At 41.6% G+C, this 20,563-nt stretch overlaps 1 protein-coding gene across 2 annotated transcripts in view; it reads right to left on the bottom strand.

The window, feature by feature from the left end:
• The window catches only part of ANO4 (anoctamin 4), a 425,083-nt gene extending 405,510 nt beyond the window's left edge, over positions 1-19,573 (bottom strand). For both annotated transcript variants that reach the window (XM_054444369.2, XM_063646628.1), the window contains exons 1-2: positions 19,366-19,573; positions 3,110-3,193 (exon numbers count right to left, since the gene is read on the bottom strand). In XM_054444369.2, the coding sequence (XP_054300344.1) occupies positions 3,110-3,193; positions 19,366-19,480 (199 nt within the window). In that variant the 5' untranslated portion in view covers positions 19,481-19,573. The remainder of the gene's footprint in view (positions 1-3,109; positions 3,194-19,365) is intronic.
• Between the last annotated feature and the right edge of the window lie 990 nt (positions 19,574-20,563).

Below are 20,563 nucleotides of genomic sequence, written 5' to 3'. Positions count from 1 at the left end.
ACAGAAATGTATTCTCTCATGGTTCTGGGGGCTACAAGTCCAAAATAAGGTGTCAGCAGGGCTGTGCTATCTCTGAAGGCTCTAGAAGAGAATCTGTTCCATGCCTCTCTCCAGGCTTCTGGTGTTGCCAGAAATCCCAGGGTATTCCTTGGCTTGGAGATGCATCACTCATATCTCTGCCTCTGCCATCACACAGCTCTCCCTGTATGGTCTCTGTGTCTCTTCCCTTCTTATAAGGACACTAGTCACATTGGAGTAGGGCCCACCCTAGTCCAGATGACCTCATCTTAACTTAATTACACCTGCAAAGACCCTATTTCCAAATACGGTCACCATCACAGGTACTGGGGATTTGAATTTCAAAGTACCTTTTCGGGGGAAACATTTCAACCCAACACCCTGAAATGGTAGCTAAAGCTGACTGGACCAGGGAAGGCCACTTGGCCCAAGTCTGCAAGCTGTCAGGTAACAAGAGTGTCATCCACTAGGAGCCCAATGACCTGAGTTCAAATCGCAGCTCTTACTCTCATATGTCCTTAGGCAACTCTTTACCCTCTCAGGAACTCCATCTCCTCATTTGTAAAATGGGGAAAAATGACACCGTCTACCTCAGGACCTTTTTGAGGATTAAATGAGTAAATACAGAAAAAGTAGTTAGAAGACAGTGCTTGGCAAAAAGAAAGCTCCCCAAAAGTGTTTGTTAGCCACTGTATCATCCTCACACCATCTACCCCTCCATTTTCATTGAAAAAAGTGCCTTAAAAGAGAAGTCTCTACTTACAGCCCTCCCCTCCCTATTCAGAGCTCTGCAACGTGGCTTCCATCCCACCACCCACTCACAGGGCTCTCAGGATTGTCACCAAGGCAGACTTTAATTTTCAACCTCCTCAGTCTGCCCTTCTAGAAATTATCTGGGCTTTCCAAGAAAGGTGCTTGCTTGGTTCTCCTATCTCTGTCATTATTTCTACCCTCACCGTGCTTCCCCCAAAGATTGGTCCTTGGTCCTCCACACACACACACAACGTACTAATTCTCACTCTTATTATCTCATCTTCTTCCAAAGATGTGACTGAACTCTCTGTGCAGATAGTGCCAATATCTTCATCTCCTGAACATGTTCTCCAAATTTCTAATTTTCCATGAGGCATTCTGAGGTGAGAAGTCTCACAGGTTTATCAAATCAACACATCTAACCTATCACCATCACATCCTCTTCCTGACTTCCACGTTCCTGGAAACAGCTCAGACTCTGTCACCCTGATGCAAAATCTCAGGGAACACTTACTATCCCCATATCAGCCAATGACTAGTCCTGCCAGCAATTCCATCCCTCTCCCCTCAGACCCACCTCTTCATCCCACCTCCCTCGTTGATTTCTGTCTCATGTCAACACCACAGTCACAGCCACTAACTCTGTTACAACACCAGATTCTCCCATATGAACTCCATCCTGTTCACCAGCAGAATAATCTTCTCTCATCCATACACTTGTCTTGTCATCCCCCTACTGTGAACCCTAAATGACCTCCTACTACTTATCTAATGTTTAATGTCTCACTAATGTCTCTGGGAATGGCATTTTAGGTTACCCAGTGTTTTCCAACCAGGGTCTACGAGCTCTCCACGAGAATTTTTAAACTTTGTTTCTCATTTAAAAGTTAATCATTTAAAAATTAATACAAGCATATTCTGAACCAAGTCCTGCCACTTAATTTTAATGCCTGGGTTTACTTTTGTGTTTCTATCAGGTTTGGCACCAATTGGTACAATGAATGAGAAAAGGGGAGAGATGGATATGCCGAGGTATATTCGTGGCAAATGAAGATTCAATAACCTCACATCAGTGAGCATTAACACTGATTTCACAGGGGGTTGAACTCAGAAAGGTGGCAGCAATGCGGAGTCATCATGAAGTCCCTAGCAGTAAAACTGTACTGCACTCAAAGAACCAACATCACTGCAGCCAGCACCCCGTTGCATTACAAGCAGTGACTGCATTTCAGCAAAATAACAACATCATACATCATATTCAATTAGTGTGGTAAATTTGTATTTTTATTTGGGTTACAGAATTTTAAATCTCATCTGCAAAATCAATTTTAATGGCTATTTGGAATACAAGGTGTCTATATATAGTTCTATGTTTGAACACACTTAAGTAACCTCATAATAAAAAAAATTTAAATCCATTTTAGAGGTTCATCATTAATGCTTTGTATAGGCATCCACATTGCTGGAGTTTGAGAAGCCATGGCATAGTGTTTAAGAGTATAGGCTTTAGTGTCAAACAGACCTAGAATGAAATCTTGCGTAATTAATTTCTAGCTGGGTGGCAAAGCACAAGTTTCCTCATCTGTAGAATGGAGAAATAACAGTAACTTTCTCATAGAGTTCTGATTAAGTAAAATAATGTATGCAGGGAGTCAAGAGCAGCTGGCAAGCAATAAGTGCAAAATAAGCATAAGCTGTAACTATTATCTTCGCTTTTCTTTTCTGATCTCTAAGTCACTGCCCAACATTCTAGAATCAAGAAAGTTTTGAAAGGAAATAGAAAGAAGAAGGATTCAACCAAAAGAAAAATGGCACGGGTCACTCTTCTACTTTTGACCAAAGTAACCGGTGTTTAAGGTTGAGTGAGCATAACAAGGAGAAAGTCTCACTTTGATTTTCAGCATCACTCTAACACTTGCTTAGCATGTTCTCCAAACAGCAAAGAGTAGACTTTTACCATGTATTTTCAATTTGCACTTATTTCTTTTAAAAATAGATTAATATAAATCTTTAAAAAGTAATTCGATTGTACTATCAAGCGCATAATAGTACAGGTGCTACAAAAACGAAAGGGTTAAAGCAAATGGTGAAGATCTGGGAAAAAGAGATGACTTCTTATCTCCCTGGACATTTCCATCTAATTCTATGCAAAAGCAGTAAAAATCCACAAGAGGGCAATCCAGACAGGTGAGTCCACAAGCAATTGCTCTGATTCTGAAAATAAATGCCTATGCATTTACATTTTCTTTCCTCTCCTTCCCCAGCTGCCCTCTCGACCTCCAGCTTTTCCAGGCAATAATATTTAAAAAAAAAAAATCAAAATGACACTAGTGCTCACCTATGGTGATCTGGCTGACACAACTGTAGTAGCTGCCCGTTGTTGCAGAGGAAAGGTTATAACTTCCGCTGCTCACATCTTTGTCTGTTAAGAAAATAAAAGACAAGAAGGTTAATTATAACCTAGTAAACACCATGACCACAACGTAAATGTATGACTGGTGGTAAATAAACCAGCTCTCCTTGTCTATGACATGGGTAGTCTCATACTCATTCATTGGTTCACCCATCAATGTTTAGGGAGAGCCAGGTGGCAGACCCTGGGATGGGCACTTAGAACATTTCAATAGACAACCCAGACAGCCACACACAGGCAATTGCAGTTTCATGTCACCATTATTACAATGGGAGAGTGAAGGGTGCTTGGGCAGTTGGGGGCAGGGAGTTAGACAGGAGAGAGGGTGCCTGACCCAGACTATAGACTAAAGAGTATCAGGTAAGGTTTCCTGGAGGAAATTCAACATCCTAATGGAAACCTAAAAGGTGAGTACTATCTGACTGGGCAAAAAGTGGATGAACTGAGGGAAACGATGCAGGCAGGGGAGCTATCATCCCCATCCTCCATCCTCTGGAGGCTGAGAGGCCACAGGCAGCTTCGTGGGTTAGCAGCTGAATGCAGTAAGGGAAGGAGAGATGAGCAGCAGCCAGGTTGCAAAGCGTCTTGTAAACCAAGTTAACAAGTTTGGCTTCTGCCTAGAAAGCAGGATCCTATTTTTGTTTTAGAAAGATCACTTTGTGGCAGTTTCCAGGACGGATTGGAGGACACTGAGATGAGACTAGAAAGACTTATTTGCGAGGCTGCTGCAGTATTCTGATGAGAAATAGTGGTGGTCAAACCGTGGGAGAAGTGGCAGTGGAGACAGAGAAGGGTGGATGCAATGCCCTCAAAAGCTAAAAGTGCAGCACAGGCATCGGTTTCCTCATTACTGTGAACAGAAAGTGTTCTAGGCAGAGGGGGGGCAAAAGAAATCAAAGCCTCACAGGTGCATTGCATATCAGCATTTTCACCCACAACATTTCATGCACGAGGTAGGCGCCACCCTCACATCTCTGATGGAAAGGCTGAGAATCCAGGTGGCTGAGTGCCGTGCCCAAGGTCACACTGAGAGCATGTGGCAGAAGAGAGCTCAAATCTATATCAGGAGTACTTGAAATTGTTTATGAAACATTGCAGGAACACAAAATTTAAACAATCCTAGAAGATAACATAGGAAAAACAACTAGATGGCAGTGATGTTTTACATATAACGCCAAAGACAAGATCCATGAAAAAAATAATGGATACACTGGATTAAAAACTGCTACTCTATGAAAGATAATACAAACAGAATGAGAAGACAAGGCACAGACTGGCAGAAAATATTTGTAAAACACACATCTGATAAAGGATTGTTACACAAAATATACAAAGAACTCTTAAAACTCAACAATAAGAAAACAAATAAGCTGACTTAAAAAATGGGCCAACCACTTTTACAGACACATCACCAAAGATGATACAGATGGCAGATGTACACATGAAAAGATGCTCCACGTCAGAAACCAGAGAAATGCAAATTAAAACAAACATAAAATACCACTACACATTTATTAGAATGGTCAAAATCTGGAACACTGACAAGACCAAATGCTGGCAACAGGACCTCTATTGCTGGTGAGAATATAAAATGGTACAGCCACTCTAGAAGACAGTTTGGCAATTTATTACAAAACTAAACATACTCTTACCATACCATCCAGCAATCACACTCCTTGGTATTTGGTATTTACCCAAAGAAGCTGAAAACTTATGCCCATCCAAAAACCTACATACAGATGGTTATAGCAGCTTTATTCATAATTGCTACAACTTGGAAGTAACCAAGATGTCCTTCTGTAGAGGAATGGAAAATAAAACTGTGGCATATCCTAGCAGCTTTATTCATAGTTGCCATAACTTGGAAGCAACCAAGATGACCTTCCATAGAGGAATGGAAAATAAAACTGTGGTATATCCAGACAATGGAATATTATTCAGCACTAAAATGAAATGAGCTATCAAGTCATGAAAAGACATGGAGGAATCTTAAATGCATAATACTAAGTTAAAGAAACCAATCTGAAAAGGCCAAATTCTTTATGATTCCAACTATGTGACATTCTGGAAAAGGCAAAACTATGGAGACAATAAAAAAAATTAGTGGTTGCCAGGGGTCAGAGTGGAGGGAAGGAACAAACAGGAAGGGCACATAGGATTGTTAGGGCAATGAAATTAGTCTGTATGATACTACAATGGTGGATACAAGTCATTATTAAATTACCCAAACCCATAGGATATACAACAACCAAGAGTGAGCCCTAATATAAACTACAGATTTTGGGTGATTATAACGTGTTGATGTAGGTTCATCAATTGTAACAAATGCACCACTCCAGTGGGAGATATTGATAACAGGGGAGTATATGTGGGGACAGGAGGTGTTTGGGAACTCTTCTGTAACTTCCTGTTAATTTTGTTATGAACCTAAAACTGCTCTAAAAAAATTAACTCAACATAGGGTATAAGTGATTTTAAAATATTACAATAAATACATGTTGTCTAATATAAGCCACTACGGGTTAGAAGAGTCATATTAAATAGTTGCAACACTGGTCTAAAGGCAACATTTGAACATTATGTGACAATAAGAAAATTCTGATCTATAATGGTGAGAAGTATAGGTCTGAGGGGAAGAAATAATTATTAGGATTAGTCAAATGCATCCAGAGAGAAAAGGTGCCTAGAAACATATCAATTCAGACTTTAATGGGAACACAATGTGGATTGACAGAGAAGATGGCTTTGTAGGTGAATGTTCTTAGGAGGAAAGAACAGCAGGTACCTGGACAGAGAAGCCAGGAAATAGGAGTCATCTTTAAGGGGTTTTCTATAGGTGCCCTTGGTTTGAAAGCAGTTGGGAAGTATTGACAAAAGCAGGTGGCAAGCCAGAGGACAGAGAAACAGTGGTGGCTCTCAGAGGCCAGTGCACATTCACAAACAGAAAGGTAAATGCTAGGAAATATTTTTAAAACTATTTTTAATATGGGAAAACTAATTCTAGCAAGTGTATGTGGCCAACTCTTTCCCTAAGAAACATCTCCAAACCGTCTCCAATCTCTAGAATGCTTCCTGAACAGCTAGCCACACCTCCAATAATAGCACTGGGCATGCAAGATTGCACTGGTTTACACATCTCCTCAACCATGAGCTTGTCCAGGGAAGACCCACGTTACCCAATTTGCAATTTCCGGAGTTTAGTGCTGTGGCTGGCATAAGGTAAATGCTCAATGAATGTTCGTTGGTTTTAAAAAAGGAAGGAACAAAATTAAAGAAGGAACAAACAAATAATTAATTCTCCTTCCTATTAGTTTCAGAGAGGTTGCTGTGATCAAAGAGAAAGCACTGGGCTGAGAGTCAGAAGACCTAAGTTGGAAGCCCAGCTTTGCTACACATAACCTCTTTGAACATGGCTAAGTTGTTTAATCTCCTTAAGTACTGATTCCTCCACCTGCAAATGGTGACAATAGTGCTTATCTCACTTTTGGGGGGTGGGGAGGAGGTATGGTTTAAAAAAATAAATCAGCTACATAAAATCTATAGTTAGCAAATAATCCTGTATATATTTGTGGAATTTGCTGAATCAGTAAAATTTAGACTTAAAACATATCAGACTAAGTACTCCAAAGTTGTCATTCCTCATTCTTTTTAAACCCTTCTCTAGGGATCTATCCTTATAAGATTTTGGAAGGAAGAAGACTTTCACAGGACAGGTCAATGGCATCAAAAAATGTATACAATCAGAGAGAGACAGACAGAGAGATTTACAAACACAGAAATGACTGTGAATGGGGAGGAGAAAAGGAATGAAGAAGAAAAGCATAATGAGAAATTAGTAATCAACAAAGAAGCAGAATGCTTGAATTAGGAAATGAATGCCTAGGAAGAGGCTATGAACAGCAAAACTATGGCAATTTGAGTCAAGCCTGAATGGTAAAACCAGGGCAACAATTTTGGTGGCAGTATTTTGAAAAGACTCCAAGAGCAAAAGTACAAAGAGCTGTAGCAATTGCAAGTGCAAAGTGATGACATGAAGGAAGGTGTTCTTACCTACTGGTAAGAACATTTAATCCTTTAAGAATCACCTAGAGTTAAATGATAAAATCATGCAACTAGTGGGAAAACTTGAGACTATGAATGAGATTAATGAACATCGTGGGTTCTAGAGTCAGTATCCAGATTAAACAGTCTATTCCAACCCCTGGACACATTACTTCTTCTCTATGTGGCTCTGTTTCCTCATATATAAAATGGGAATAATAAAGGCACCTAGATTATAATATTATATGAGCATTCAATTATTTAATACATGAGAAAGTCTTTATATAACAGTACCTACAACATAGAACGTGTTCAATTAGTGTTACCTTTTTTTTTTTTTTTTTTTTTGAGACAGAGTTTTGCCCTTGCTTTTATTGCCCAGGCTGGAGTGCAATGGCGCGATCTCAGCTCCCTGTAACTTCCAGCTATATTTTTATTTCATGCTTATAAGAAACAAGATATCCATAAGATGGAATCCCATATAGCAAAGGAAATTAAAGTGAAGCTACACAAAATATTATGAATGAGTCTCACAAGCAAAATATGAAATGAAAGGAGCAAACTGAAAATAATATCTGTGAATCTACTTATAAAAATTTCAACAACAAACACAACTAAATTATATTGTTTATTAATCCATAATGGATGGTAAAACTATAAAGAAAAGCAACAAAATAATTAGCACAAAAGTCAGCATGGTGGTTCCACTGATGGGGAAGAAGTGAGTTTGCGTTATGAAAGAGTATGGGGCAGGGGTGGGTTCGGGGATGCTGGAAGTGTTCTGTTTCTTAACCGAGGTGGTGGCTACATGGTATTCATTTTATAATTATATATTACATTATACATTTTTCTTCCTCACTTGTCTACATGTATATTATAGTTCACTATAACTTTTTTAAATAAACAGAGAAGTACAGAAATTATGGCAGGGCAAACCTAGAATACAAATTCTGTAAAAGTACCTAGGAAAAAGAAAAGGTGGTGGAATTAGACACCATCAGTTACTGAGCACCCACGCTTTATCAGGCACTATGCTGAACATTTATTATTTCATTTATACCCATTATTTAAGCTTCAAAACAACTCTTTTAAGGTATAACTCTATTATGCAGATGAGGAATTAGGGGCTCAAAAAATTAAAGAACTTGCCCAGAGTCACACTCACAGGAAGTCACAAAGCTGGAATCAGAATTCAGTTTTGTCTTACACTAGAAAAGCAATTGAGAGCAGAGGCAAAGACAGGAGGAGGACAGATTAATATCACAAGTTGGGTTAGGCAGGTTCCTCCTGTATCTGGTGTTACATCTTTGACAGTCAGTTATCTGATGTGCTAAGCATTGAGGCTCCATAGAGAACAAGATCTACTGTTTTCAGAGGACTGCTTAGCAAAAAAGTGTGGACAAAACTAACACACATTTTATTTATCTCATATTATTTGGGGGCATGCTCATAAACAATACAATCTTATAACAAAAGAAAATAAAGCCCATCTTAACACTCAAACTATCTTACCTTTCATCCTAACCACCACAAAAAAGAAAGCACAGTGCCTATGTATGTCTTTCCACTGAATGTGGAATTCTTGTAAATATGTGGGCAACTCTACTGTCAATATAAAATAATAATTTTAACGCCTAATGTAGGAGGGTATAGAAAAAGAATAAAAGCAAAATACTAAACAATAATGGAATACACGCCAGGAACTGGGTGCTCAAAGTATTGTTTGGAGGAGAGGTTAACATATTAAATTTAGAGTTAGTTAAACAAAATATAATGAATAGGTGTAGAATTTGTTAAGCAAGATTGAAGTAAAAGTACAAGGGCAATTATTAAAACAGCAGAAATAGACTACATTTCCAAACCAGTTAGTTGTGTTCAAAGGGGTAGGGAAGGGGTAGGGTGGTGAGGAACAGTGGGAGAAGGAATATAACAAGTTCAACTTTGATAAGGGAAATAAATGAGGGGGAAAATCATAGGAAAAATACAGAGAAAGTACAAAGTAAAATGGTTAAAAATAAGTTCAAATATAGTAGTAATAACAATACACGTAAATGGTCTAAATTTGCTATTGAAGAGACTATGAGATGGATTTCTAAAAAAAAAAAAAAAAAAAAAAAACTAAATGCTGTTTGTAAGAGAAACATCTAAAACCTAAGGACACAAATGTTGAAAGTAAAATATTTATAAAGATGCAGCAAGCAGATACTAACCAAAATAAAGCCAGGGTACCTAATTAGTTTTAGGAAAAAGGCTTTAAGACAGAAAGCATTATTAAGGATAAAGGTGGTGAGTAATAATGATAAAAGGTTCAGAGTTCAATTATCCAAGAAGGTATAAACAAATGTTAAATCTATATGGCCAGAATAAAATAATCTGAAACCGATGAAGCAAAAATGAACAGAACTACAGGGAATAACAGACAAGCCTACCATCAGAAGAATGATTTTAACATACTTAATAACTGATTGCTTGGGCAAGAAAAATTTTAGTAAGAACACTGAAAATTTGAACAGTACAATTAATCTCAATTTAATGGACAGTTATTGAATGCTTCATCTGACAGTCAGGGAATATATATTCTTCTTAAGCCCATGGTGAAGTATTATAAAACTTGACCATACTTTAGACCATAAAGCAAATCTCAACAATTAAAAAATAAATCAATATCATTACAGGCCATGTTTTTCAACCCTAATTAAAAATCAGGGTAGAAGTCCTTTTTAGGGAATGGAGGGGTTCCTGGGGCAACTATTAAATATTATTATCTGTGCACTTTTCTGTGTGTGAAAAAAATTACCAATTTTTTTCAAGGTTTTTTTAATGTTGCACTACTGGCCAAACAAAATAGAGAATATAGCAGATTTCTATCAAGCAAAACACAATCAAAAATGTCTAAATTAAAAGAATAAAATTCCAAGTCTGGCTCATTTAACCAGGGCCACTTTATACAGTTTATATGCATAAGTCATGGTAGCAGTCGCTATATAAGCACTAACTACTGTTCTCTACCACCCTACTCCTCCGAGTGCAGTCTCTTGAACAGCAGCAACTGCACCATCTGAGAGTCCATTAGAAATGCAGAATTCCAGGCTCACCCCAGAGCTACTAAATCAGTATTTTCATTTTCACAAGATGTCCAAATGATTTGCAGTCTCATTAAACTGAGCAGCACTGATCTACAGCTTAACTTTAAGGCCCATAAGCAAAACTTTCGAGGCCTTAGGAATCAACCAAAGACTTTTTAAGGACCTGTATGACCTGTCCTGCACTAGGAATGGGAGAACTAAGAGTGTAATCAGGAAAGGAGAAACACAAGAAATACATTAGTTCAGAATATGCATAGACTGAGGCTGAGGAGAGAAATGGCAAGCATCGTGTAATTCAAAGAGCTTCTTTTTAAGAAAGACCTGCCCCAAGGCAGAAAGGCCTTAAAAATAAAAAGAAAGGACTTTTTTTAATTGAAGTTTAACACAGATACAATAAAATGCCCAAATCTCAAGTGCACAACTCAATGAAAATTATCACAAAATGAACACATCACGTAACTACCATGAGGAGACCATCTCCAAGTAATTTCAGGTGAGAGGACATTACTTGAAAGAATTACTTGAGAATCATAAGAATAGGAAATGCTGAGTGGCTTTCGCATCACAAGGTAAACAGCAAGTTAGACTGGCAGCCAAAACCAGGCTGGGTTCTGAGGGGTGACCACTCAGATTGCTAGAAATACAAGAATGATGGGCCGCTCCCCTTTCTTTTCTACTGAGGCAATGGTACCTGGAGTGTTAAGTCATTTGCTCTTCATCACACAACTAGAAAGTGGGAGAACCAGAACTGATATCCTGACATGAGTCTAGCCCAAGAAGTAAGTAGCATTTACTGAAGCAATTGTTTTAAGTTATTCATCTTCATGTCATCCATTTCACTCTGATTTGGGGAAATTTCACTAATTCTTATAATTGCTTGATTATTGTTTATAAACTATGAAGCTCCAAAGTCCTTATTTTAGGCATAGGCCAGGTTGACAGTTAAGATACCAGTTTCCGGCCGGGCGCGGTGGCTCATGCCTGTAATCCCAGCACTTTGGGAGGCCAAGGCAGGCGGATCACGAGGTCAGGAGATCGAGACCATCCTGGCTAACACGGTGAAACCACGTCTCTACTAAAAATACAAAAAATTAGCCGGGCGTGGTGGCGGGCGCCTGTAGTCCCAGCTACTCAGGAGGCTGAGGCAGGAGAATGGCGTGAACCCGGGAGGCGGAGCTTGCAGTGAGCAGAGATCGGGCCACTGCACTCCAGCCTGGGCGACAGAACAAGACTCCATCTCAAAAAAAAAAAAAAAAAAAAAAAAAGATACCAATTTCCCTGACAAAGACACAGGGACTAGAAGCTGAGGTAAAGCCTTCTCCTGGAATCCACAATCCACAAAGCCTGAGCAAACAAACATCTCACTCACAAGAAAGTAAGGAGAAATTTTACAAAGAAAAGGTTTTCATTAAACCTTTCAAAACATATTACAAGCCTGCTTATATACAGGGACAGATGAAACCCAAGAACTTACCAAACAGAAGAATGATGCATAACTACTGACTTTGCAAAAATATTCACCATCTGATTCCTTTAATAACTACCTACACTGGCGCATTAGAAATACCATTTAATTTACAAAATATATGTTTATTGTATAGAGTGAGTTATAACTACTTACTGCATCTGATTTTTTAAAAAGCAATCTAAATTGTTTATAAAAGGTTCTAAAGAACCGACTAGTAAGAAAAAAATGTAGTTCACTTGTGTATGTACATGTATACATGTTGGTGTTCCTCAGAAATATCAATGTGTTGATTTAGTCCATGTTTGCTGTGTAAGTTAATATTCAAGACCTATTCTTTCCTCCTAGCTGGGTAATCTCTATCTCCTCACCTAACCTCCCTGGGCCTGGACTTTTTGTTGTGACTGAAATTCATCCATTCAAAAAATGGATGACACAGGCTGGTCCCAGGTAGAAAGTGGTGGCTTAGGAAGTCTCTCCCTAAGGTGCTGAAAAATCAATCAGAGGATATAAAGTGTGTTTCCACTGGAAAGAGCTTTTCCTAAACAAAGAGATCTCCTTATTACTATTATAAAATAAAGACAGTATTGCTGTTTTCATAACGTTTTTTCATTTATTATGTGCCACTTCACTAGAAGACAGGCAGGAGAGATACTAGTTGACGTAGTAATAGTTCTAGTAGTATCCTCCTCTGCAACCTGCATCAGACCTGAGTGAGACCCAGACTCCCAGAGGGGAAAGCCATCTTTTACTCATCTTGCATCCTCAAACCCTGCCCTCAGCCTAATGCATAGAAGGCACAAGAAATGTTTGCCAAAGCCTCCAGTAAGCTTTGAAATACTTGAATCACCTTTCCTGCATTTTAAATACTGTGTCTGGTGCTCATTATCCCGGCTTCCCTTTGATTCCACTTCTAGCAGCAGGCACTGTGACAAAAGCCCTTTCATGAACCCTAATTAGAGAAAAGCCTTTCCTTTCCTACTTACACCTACTTGATTCACTGTTGAAAATCCTATATTCTGTTTTCATTATCTTCAGGAGGTAAAGATTCATGCCTTATTATTACATCATAAGATCCGTGAAACAGGCAGGGTTTTTTTTGTTTGTTTGTTTTTTGTTAGTTTTTGTTGTGCTTCCTGAACCTACAACAGTGCCTGACACACAGTAAGCACTCACAAAGCCTATTTTAAATTGTTTGTTCTAGAAACTTCTTTGGGAGCTGTGGACTGTGTGTCTAGGACTACATTCTAGTAGAAAAATCCACACTGCTATTTATTGCGAGCTGAATGTGTCCTCCCAAAATTCATACGTTAAGGCCCTCACTAACCCCCAGTGTGATGGTATTTGGGGATGGGGCATTTGGGACATAATTGGGTTTAGATTTTAGATTTTTAAAAGCACTCTAAATTGTTTATAAAAGGTTCTAGAGAACTGACTAGTAACAAAAAAATGTAGTTTACTTGTGTATGTACATGTATACATGAGTGTGTTCCTCAGAAATATCAATGTGTTTATTTAGTCCACGTTTCCTGTGTATTTTATAGGTTTATGAAAAAAGTTAATATTCGAGACCTATTCTTTCCTCCTAGCTGGGTAATCTCTATCTCCTCTATCTTCTTGTTCATGAGGATGGGCCCCTGGTGATGGGATTAGTTCCCTTATAAGAGACAGAGATCCCACTCTGTCCCTGAGCACACACCAAGGAAAGGCCACGTGGGCATCCAGCAAGAAGATGACTATCTACAAGCCAGGAAACAGGCCCTCACCATACATTAAATCTGCCACCACCTCCATCAGGGACTTCCAGCCTCCAGAACTATGAGAAATAAAAATATGTTGTTTAAGCCACCCAGACTTTGGCATTTTGTTATATAGCAGCCCAGAGCAGACTATGACACTGTTACAAAAAAAAATAACGTTTTAAAGGAAAGAATTAAAATGCTGCTTCTCAGAATCAAAAAAAAAATTTAATTTAATTTTACCCCACAAAGAAATTTACAAAATATGAAGGGCTGAAGGTCAAAAAATAATCTGTACATGCTTTGCTGCAGCTTCTTAATCAAAAGGATCCTAATCAATGTTGACCATGAGTGTCTTGGTTGCATAATAACAAGCATGTCAGGTGGTGTAGGGAAAAAACAAGAGAAGTCATTAAAGAGCTCCTTGGATTTATCTAGTAGCTAAAGCATAAGTCCCAGCCAGCTAGCATGCACCTGATCTCACCATGTAGTCTGGATGCTTTTATTCTTTTGCTTGTTTGTCTTTTCTGAAGGGTAAAAGTTATTATGCTTATTATTTGCAATAGGAAAAAGGAGGTTTTAAAACTTCTGCATGGGGTACTGCCCCCTACTATACTCCATTCAGTCCCTCAGTCAGTCACACACCCAAGTACTGGTCACCTACTATGTGCCAGGCACTGTGCAAGGCACAAGGAACACAAAGATAAAATAGCTGGTCCTTGCCATCTGAGTTTTACAACCCACAGAGGGGATTACTCATTGCAATACAAAATTAGAACCTGCTATGGAAAGGGCTTACCCTAAGAAGTCCCAGGGGAAGCACCAAGTCAGATAGAGAATGTCAAGGGGAAAGGAGAGGGGGCCTCGTAAAGAAGGAGGGAGTTGTTCAGAGCATGCATCAAGGTCCAGAAACCTGAGAAGGCCTCAAACAACCTCCCGCCCAGAGGGTGGGATGTTAGGGTCAAAGGCAACAAGAGAGAAGGGCAGGAAGTTCAATTTTTACCCCTACACAGAGAAAAGCCATTGAAGAATTTTAAACAAGGAACAACAGGATCAGATTTGCAAGTGTAATTCAAAGGAGCCAGGACTAGAGGCAGAGGAACCAGTTGGGAGGCCACTGTTGCAGCCAAAGTGGGCAATGATGGTGGCCTAGACTAGCATAAGAGCAGTGGGCAGGGCAAGGAGAAAGCAAAGTTGAAAGATGTTAAGGAAAAAGGACCAACAGGACTTGGTGATTGAGAGTATACTGGCTAGGAGAAGGAGTTGATAATAATACCTAATGCTTACTGAGTACTACATACTGCTCCTGCACACTTGACAGTACTATCGCATTTTAACTTCTTAGTGACCTCATTTTACAGATGAGAAAACTGAGACACAGAAGGTGAATTAATGTGCTCAAGGTCAGGCCAGGCGTGGTGGCTCACACCTGTAATTCCAGCAGGGATTTGAGAGGCCAAGGCAGGAGGATCGCCTAGGAAAGACCAGCCTAGGAAACATATCAAGACCCTGTCTCTACTTAAAAAAAAAAAAAAGTAAAAGTTAGCCTGGCATGGTGACCCACACCTGTGGTTCCAGCTACTATGGAGGCTGATGAAGGAAGATTGCTTGAGCCAGGGAGGCAGAGGCTGCAATGAGCCAGGATCATGCCACTACACTCCAGCCTGGGCAACAGAGCGAGACATTGTCTCAAAAAAACAAACAAACAAACAAACAAAAATTTACTCAAGGTCACTGTTAGTATGTGCTGGTAAGGGAGGACTCCACAATGACTTCCAGGATTCCAGGGTGACTGGGTAGAGCATGCTGGCCCCTTTCAACCTCTAGCCACTCTGTTTCAGATGTCATGTTCCACCTACCAGCACCATGCTACTAGCGGCTGCCTTCATACCCCTGACATTTCTCCCCTTCATCTTCGTTCATGTTGCTGTTGCTCCCTGGAATGACCTCCTTCTCCCAGTTGGCCTTCTCCCAATCTCCTCCTCCAGGAAACTGTTTTGGCCCATCCCTTACCCTACCCAGCCCTTCCCTACAACACTGCATTATAATTCTCCATTTAGGAGTCTGTCTCCTCCAGCTGACTCTGCCATCTGTCACAGAAATAGCAGGAGATCTTATTCGTTCTAGTAACCCTGGGTTAAGGCTAGAGCCTGGAACATAGTTAGAGCTCAGTAGTTGGAGATACTCTATAGGAAACAGGGACAGGAGAGGAAGATGGGGGTTGTTTTGGACACATTGAGTTTGTGATGCTAACACAAAGAGAGAAGAGCATACAGGTAGTCTGGCAGCTAACTATACAAGCATAGCACATGCAAGAAAGAAGTTCTGAGTGGTGACTTCTATGTGGGAGTCACCTGAATAAAGATGAAGTCATGGGAGGGGAAATGATGTCCTAGGCTCTCATGTCTTCTCACCCCATTTGATTCCCACATTCCACAGTTAGGCTTAGCTCTCATTACACTCCCTAAATAAGTTCCTTAACCTATCTGTGCCTCAACTTCTTCAAATGAATACAAGGCTGACTTTGGATCAATGTCTTAAAAGTTGCTGTGAAGATTAACTGAGCTAATTCACATAAAGTGCCATTATTATTATCTTCATGTTCAGGCACACCCCACACTTCTACTTACAACTCTGAAAACTTTCTTGCTGCAGTTTACAGGTCTCCCATTACAAGACTGAGTCTGCACATGGGGTCGTTGTTTAGCATCTGGGAGGTATCTAACCAATGTCATCCAAATGGTTGAGAGTCAAATTATTTAAAAGGTTGAGAGAACCCAGGCAAACATCAGCATTAGCAGAAGGCGTCCACACACAAAAAAATCAAGAGGTAGGAGGAAAATGAGGGGAGAGGAGTTATATAACAACACTGACTCAGACTGCACTGTCTTCCTGTCTTCTACTTGCTCTCGCTGCTCTAGCCACAATGACCTTCTAGCTAGCCTTGAACATGACAAGCTCATTCCTGACTCAGGGCCTTTGCACTTACTGTTCACATTGCCAAAAATCCTCTTTCCCCATGTAATGGAATGCCTCATTCCTTTTCTTCATTTAGTTCTCTGCTCAAGTATCTCCTCAGAGAGGGCTTCCCTATCTGAAAGAGCCACCACTGTGCTCTATCAGCTCTTTCAGCTCCTTATTAAGCCTCGTCAGGGCTGACAGGTCCAGGCCAGGCCTGTGAGTCTAACCACAACGCCCTTCCTGGTTCAGGTGGGGACACAGCCTCTGTGCCTTCCTTTGCATGGCCAAGAACAATTAAAGTCCCAGTCATTTCTCTCTAAAAGATACTTGTCTCCCATCCTTAGTCTCATGCGCATGGTTATTTAATGAGTTAAAGTGGTTAAGAACCTAAACCATTTAAAGGACAAGAAAATAAATGTCCGTGGTGAGTATAAAGGGTTGAGGCCTTAAAAACCCAGAATTGTAAAAATAACATCATTCATTGAACATATTTTTACCGGTGGGCATTACAGCTATTGATTACCCTAAGCTCATTTCTGATTTCTAGAATGTGAGACTAGATGGTGGCCTGAAAGTAAAAATTCATACTAAAATGCGGAAAAAGCAAGCTCAAAATACAAAAAGAGCAGGATCAAAATGTAGAAAGAACAGGATCAGAAATGCATATTAGAAGGGAAGCTAATGAGGATTACTAGAGGCTGCTGCTAATGAAATGCCTACATAAGCCAAATTTCTCTCTCATCTTATGAATCTAAAACACGTGGTCTACAGTGTAACTGTTCATTCTCTTGGCACCCCCTGTGCTAAAGATAAGAATAAAGCATTTGTTAAATCAGTCAATTAAATATAAAAATTGAACCCTATAAATTCCAGGCAAAAAGTTTAGATCATCCCCCATCATGATGCCTAAACCCAAATCCAACAGAATTGGCAGGGGACATTTTTTACAAGGAATTCAATTGTCAAAGAAAAGATTTGTGGAAGGTTCCAGGGCTGGGCCAAGCTCTCATCAGATAATGATCTCAATAGTATCCAGTGAGTGAAGAATGTATTAAATGTGCTCAATGTTTTTCTCCTTAACTTGTTCACTAGGTTGAAAGCCCTGATGGACTAATTTATTCTGTCATGGTTTAGCTCACACTGCTACAGATGTAAGAATTCATGTGGATTTTGTGGCCAAGTATATGCATCATTTTAGGGATGGATGCAGGAGGAGAATGTGTCAAGCAGAAATTCTAATTGATATTTTTATTGAAATATGCTTCAGTTCTCTTTAAGGGTCTAATGAGAAACTTGTGTAATTCTTAATCACCAAAAACAAAGATCTGCCACCTTTTTCCTTTAATTACTGAAATATACTTCTTTTCAAAATGATTTCACTTATTCTGACTTCATTTTCTCCACCTGGGTGCCCAATTAAGCTTTTAAAGCTTCTAGAAATGTACAGAACTGATCATTATGTAAACTTATTACTGACAGTATCCATGGGGCAGCATACAAAATCTAAAATGATGTAAAAAAACAGAAGTTAGATCCCTCTGATAGGAAAAGGTGTAAAAATAGATGTTTTGCCAATGAATATGCCTAAAATGCCATCAGCATATTGAATTATCCCCAGATGGTAACCCAGGAACCACAATGTTGAGTGTTAAATGTGCGGCAGGTAAGAACAACTTAAATCCCAGCAAAAATGTTCTGAGCGCGGGGGAAGGGGGTTGGAGGAAAGAAAAAACAGGCCACCAGACTGAAATTTGTAATCTGCTCACAATTTGTTACTGGTTCCCAGGCATCAATTGCAAACCCTCTGAGCCACCTGAATGATCATTTTAAACAATTTAAATCCAGAGAAAGAGACTGACCCTGTTAACCTTGGTAAAATGAGCAGGGGACATCACTGGCCTAGAGAATGAAGATTCCACACCAAAGAATAGCAATTTCCGTCCCACCCACCCCAGGCTTTGAGATGTCCCTGCAGAACATTACCCATCAATTGCTCACAGCCTTCCCGTTTAAAATGCCAAATCTAGATCTTATCGCAACAACTGACTGCAAGCAAGAGGAAGGGAGGGAGGTCTACTTGAGTTTCTGCTTCCCATAATCAAGTCTCAGCAGTATTTCTGATAAAGGGCTAAAGAGAATTGCTTTATCCACACAAGCAAGAACGTTGATAAGAAGCCTTGCTGGCTCCCCCAGCGCGCTAGGATTTCTAGCTGAGCCCGAAACCTTCACACAGTGATTTTGTTTTCCTTCAGAACCATGCAATACCACACATGTATATATGTATATGTCTATTCATATATATTTATTTAACAAAACAATGGGCAGGGGAACGATGAATGCCTTCCTTTTTCATAAACTTTTATTTCCAAACTGATTTCTTTTTTTGCACTAAAAACATGTTACAGTGCATATTATTTTAACTACACAGCATCTGTCAGAGAGATGTTCTCATCTCTCATTTACAGACGGAGAAATGCAGGGGCTCAAAAGTTTAAATAACTTGCCCAAGGTCAGTCAGGGACAAGATAAGCGCTGGCTGAACGCACATCTCCCAACTCCAAGCCTCACTCCGCTAGAGGAGGACTTAACACCCGCGTCCCTTCCCCTGAGTGGTCGGAAGCGAGGGGAATGTTTCTGGAGTCCCGAAGCTCCCAAAGCCTCCCACATTTTGAGGCGTTTTTCCCGCAGACACCCGGTTCCCGGGTTACCCGCGGCCCGAAACCCCGCGGAACGCCGGCCCCTCAGGAGCTGCGCGCACGGCCGCCGGCTCCCTCCCTTCCAGACCCCCCCGCAGAGGCGAACCCCGAAGTTTCCCCGGGTGTTTCGACGGCTCCCTGGGCCCCTCCCTTCCGCCCCGCCGCCCCAGGAACCCGCGACGGCCCCAGTTACCGTATGCGGTGAGGGAGGCCATCCTGGCCCGCGTCCTGCCCAGACTGGCCAGGGCGTCGGCTAGAGCGGCCCCCTGCGCGCTGCGCCCCTGGACGGCCCCGCCCGGCGAGTGCATGCGCTTGGCTCCAGCGGCGCCCGGGCGCTCCGCGGCTGAGCACGCCCAGTCAGTGCGCCGCGCTCGCCCCTAGAGCTGCCGGCGCGCGGGGGCCCCCGGCCGGGCTGCGCTGCGAGAGCGGCAGGAGAGAGGGCGTAGACCGGCAGCTACGCTCCGGGTCCCCGCCGAGATTGAACCAGCCCCGGAGGACGCGCGGCCGGGAGAGAGGAGGGGCGAAGCTGGCGGTGGGAGGTGCCCGGCAGAGGCGCGCCGCGGATTTGGCCCAGCGCCGTCGGCGTCGGGCGAGATCCCTGGTGGATTCACGCCAAACGGGGTGGCAGGGATGTCGCGGCAAGGGTCGGGGAGTCCCAGGCGCGCCACAGCCTCTCGGGACGGTCTCCTTTCCTAGGGAAGTTCCACTGGAGAGCGCGCCTGGGGACACATGGGGTGGGTCTGGCCGCCGGTGACTCTGCGCGCGATCCCAGCCCAGAAGACAGTCTGGAGAAGGCTTTGCCTGTGAGACCAAAGCAGAGGGGAGAATAGCAACCTTCTCCTGCACACTTCTATTAGTGAAGTCGGTGACTACTAAGTACCGAACTCTGACCCCAACAGTTCAGACCTGTCCCAGTACATCATCTTATCATCTCTATTTGTGCTTCTGTCTTCCCACGAGGCGCTCACCGGTGTCCTATTCCTGCCCAGCATCTGATGAGGGCGCGAGCTCACACAAGGTTGAGTGATGGAATGTCCCAGCTGGTCTCAGCCGCCTTCCCTATCGTGCTGGGTCTCCGTCTGGAATCAGCTGGCTGAGGAGAGGGAAAGGAGTGGGAGAGCGAGAACGAGACCCGATAAGTCGGTGGCACCCACTAAGGGATGAAGCAGGGGGAAGAGGAAGGCCGCCCAACGCCTCCTCGGGTCAGGTGCAACCCTGACCCCGTCCCTTGCCGCGAGGCTTTGCCATTCCCAAGTGTAAAGTTGAGACCACACCAAAAGGGAGGCCCAGAGGCCTCCTGGCTGGGGGTCGAAGATCGTGGTCACCAGGCCTTGTAAAACGCCCGCGCGGGAGGAATTGGGGGGCGATGCTGTCAAGGCATTAACTGCTTT

The sequence above is a fragment of the Pongo pygmaeus genome, chromosome 10 (genome assembly GCF_028885625.2).
Source record: "Pongo pygmaeus isolate AG05252 chromosome 10, NHGRI_mPonPyg2-v2.0_pri, whole genome shotgun sequence".
NCBI lineage: Eukaryota > Metazoa > Chordata > Mammalia > Primates > Hominidae > Pongo > Pongo pygmaeus.
Note: the sequence above shows the minus strand (reverse complement) of the source record. Positions and strands in the feature narration are given on the sequence as shown.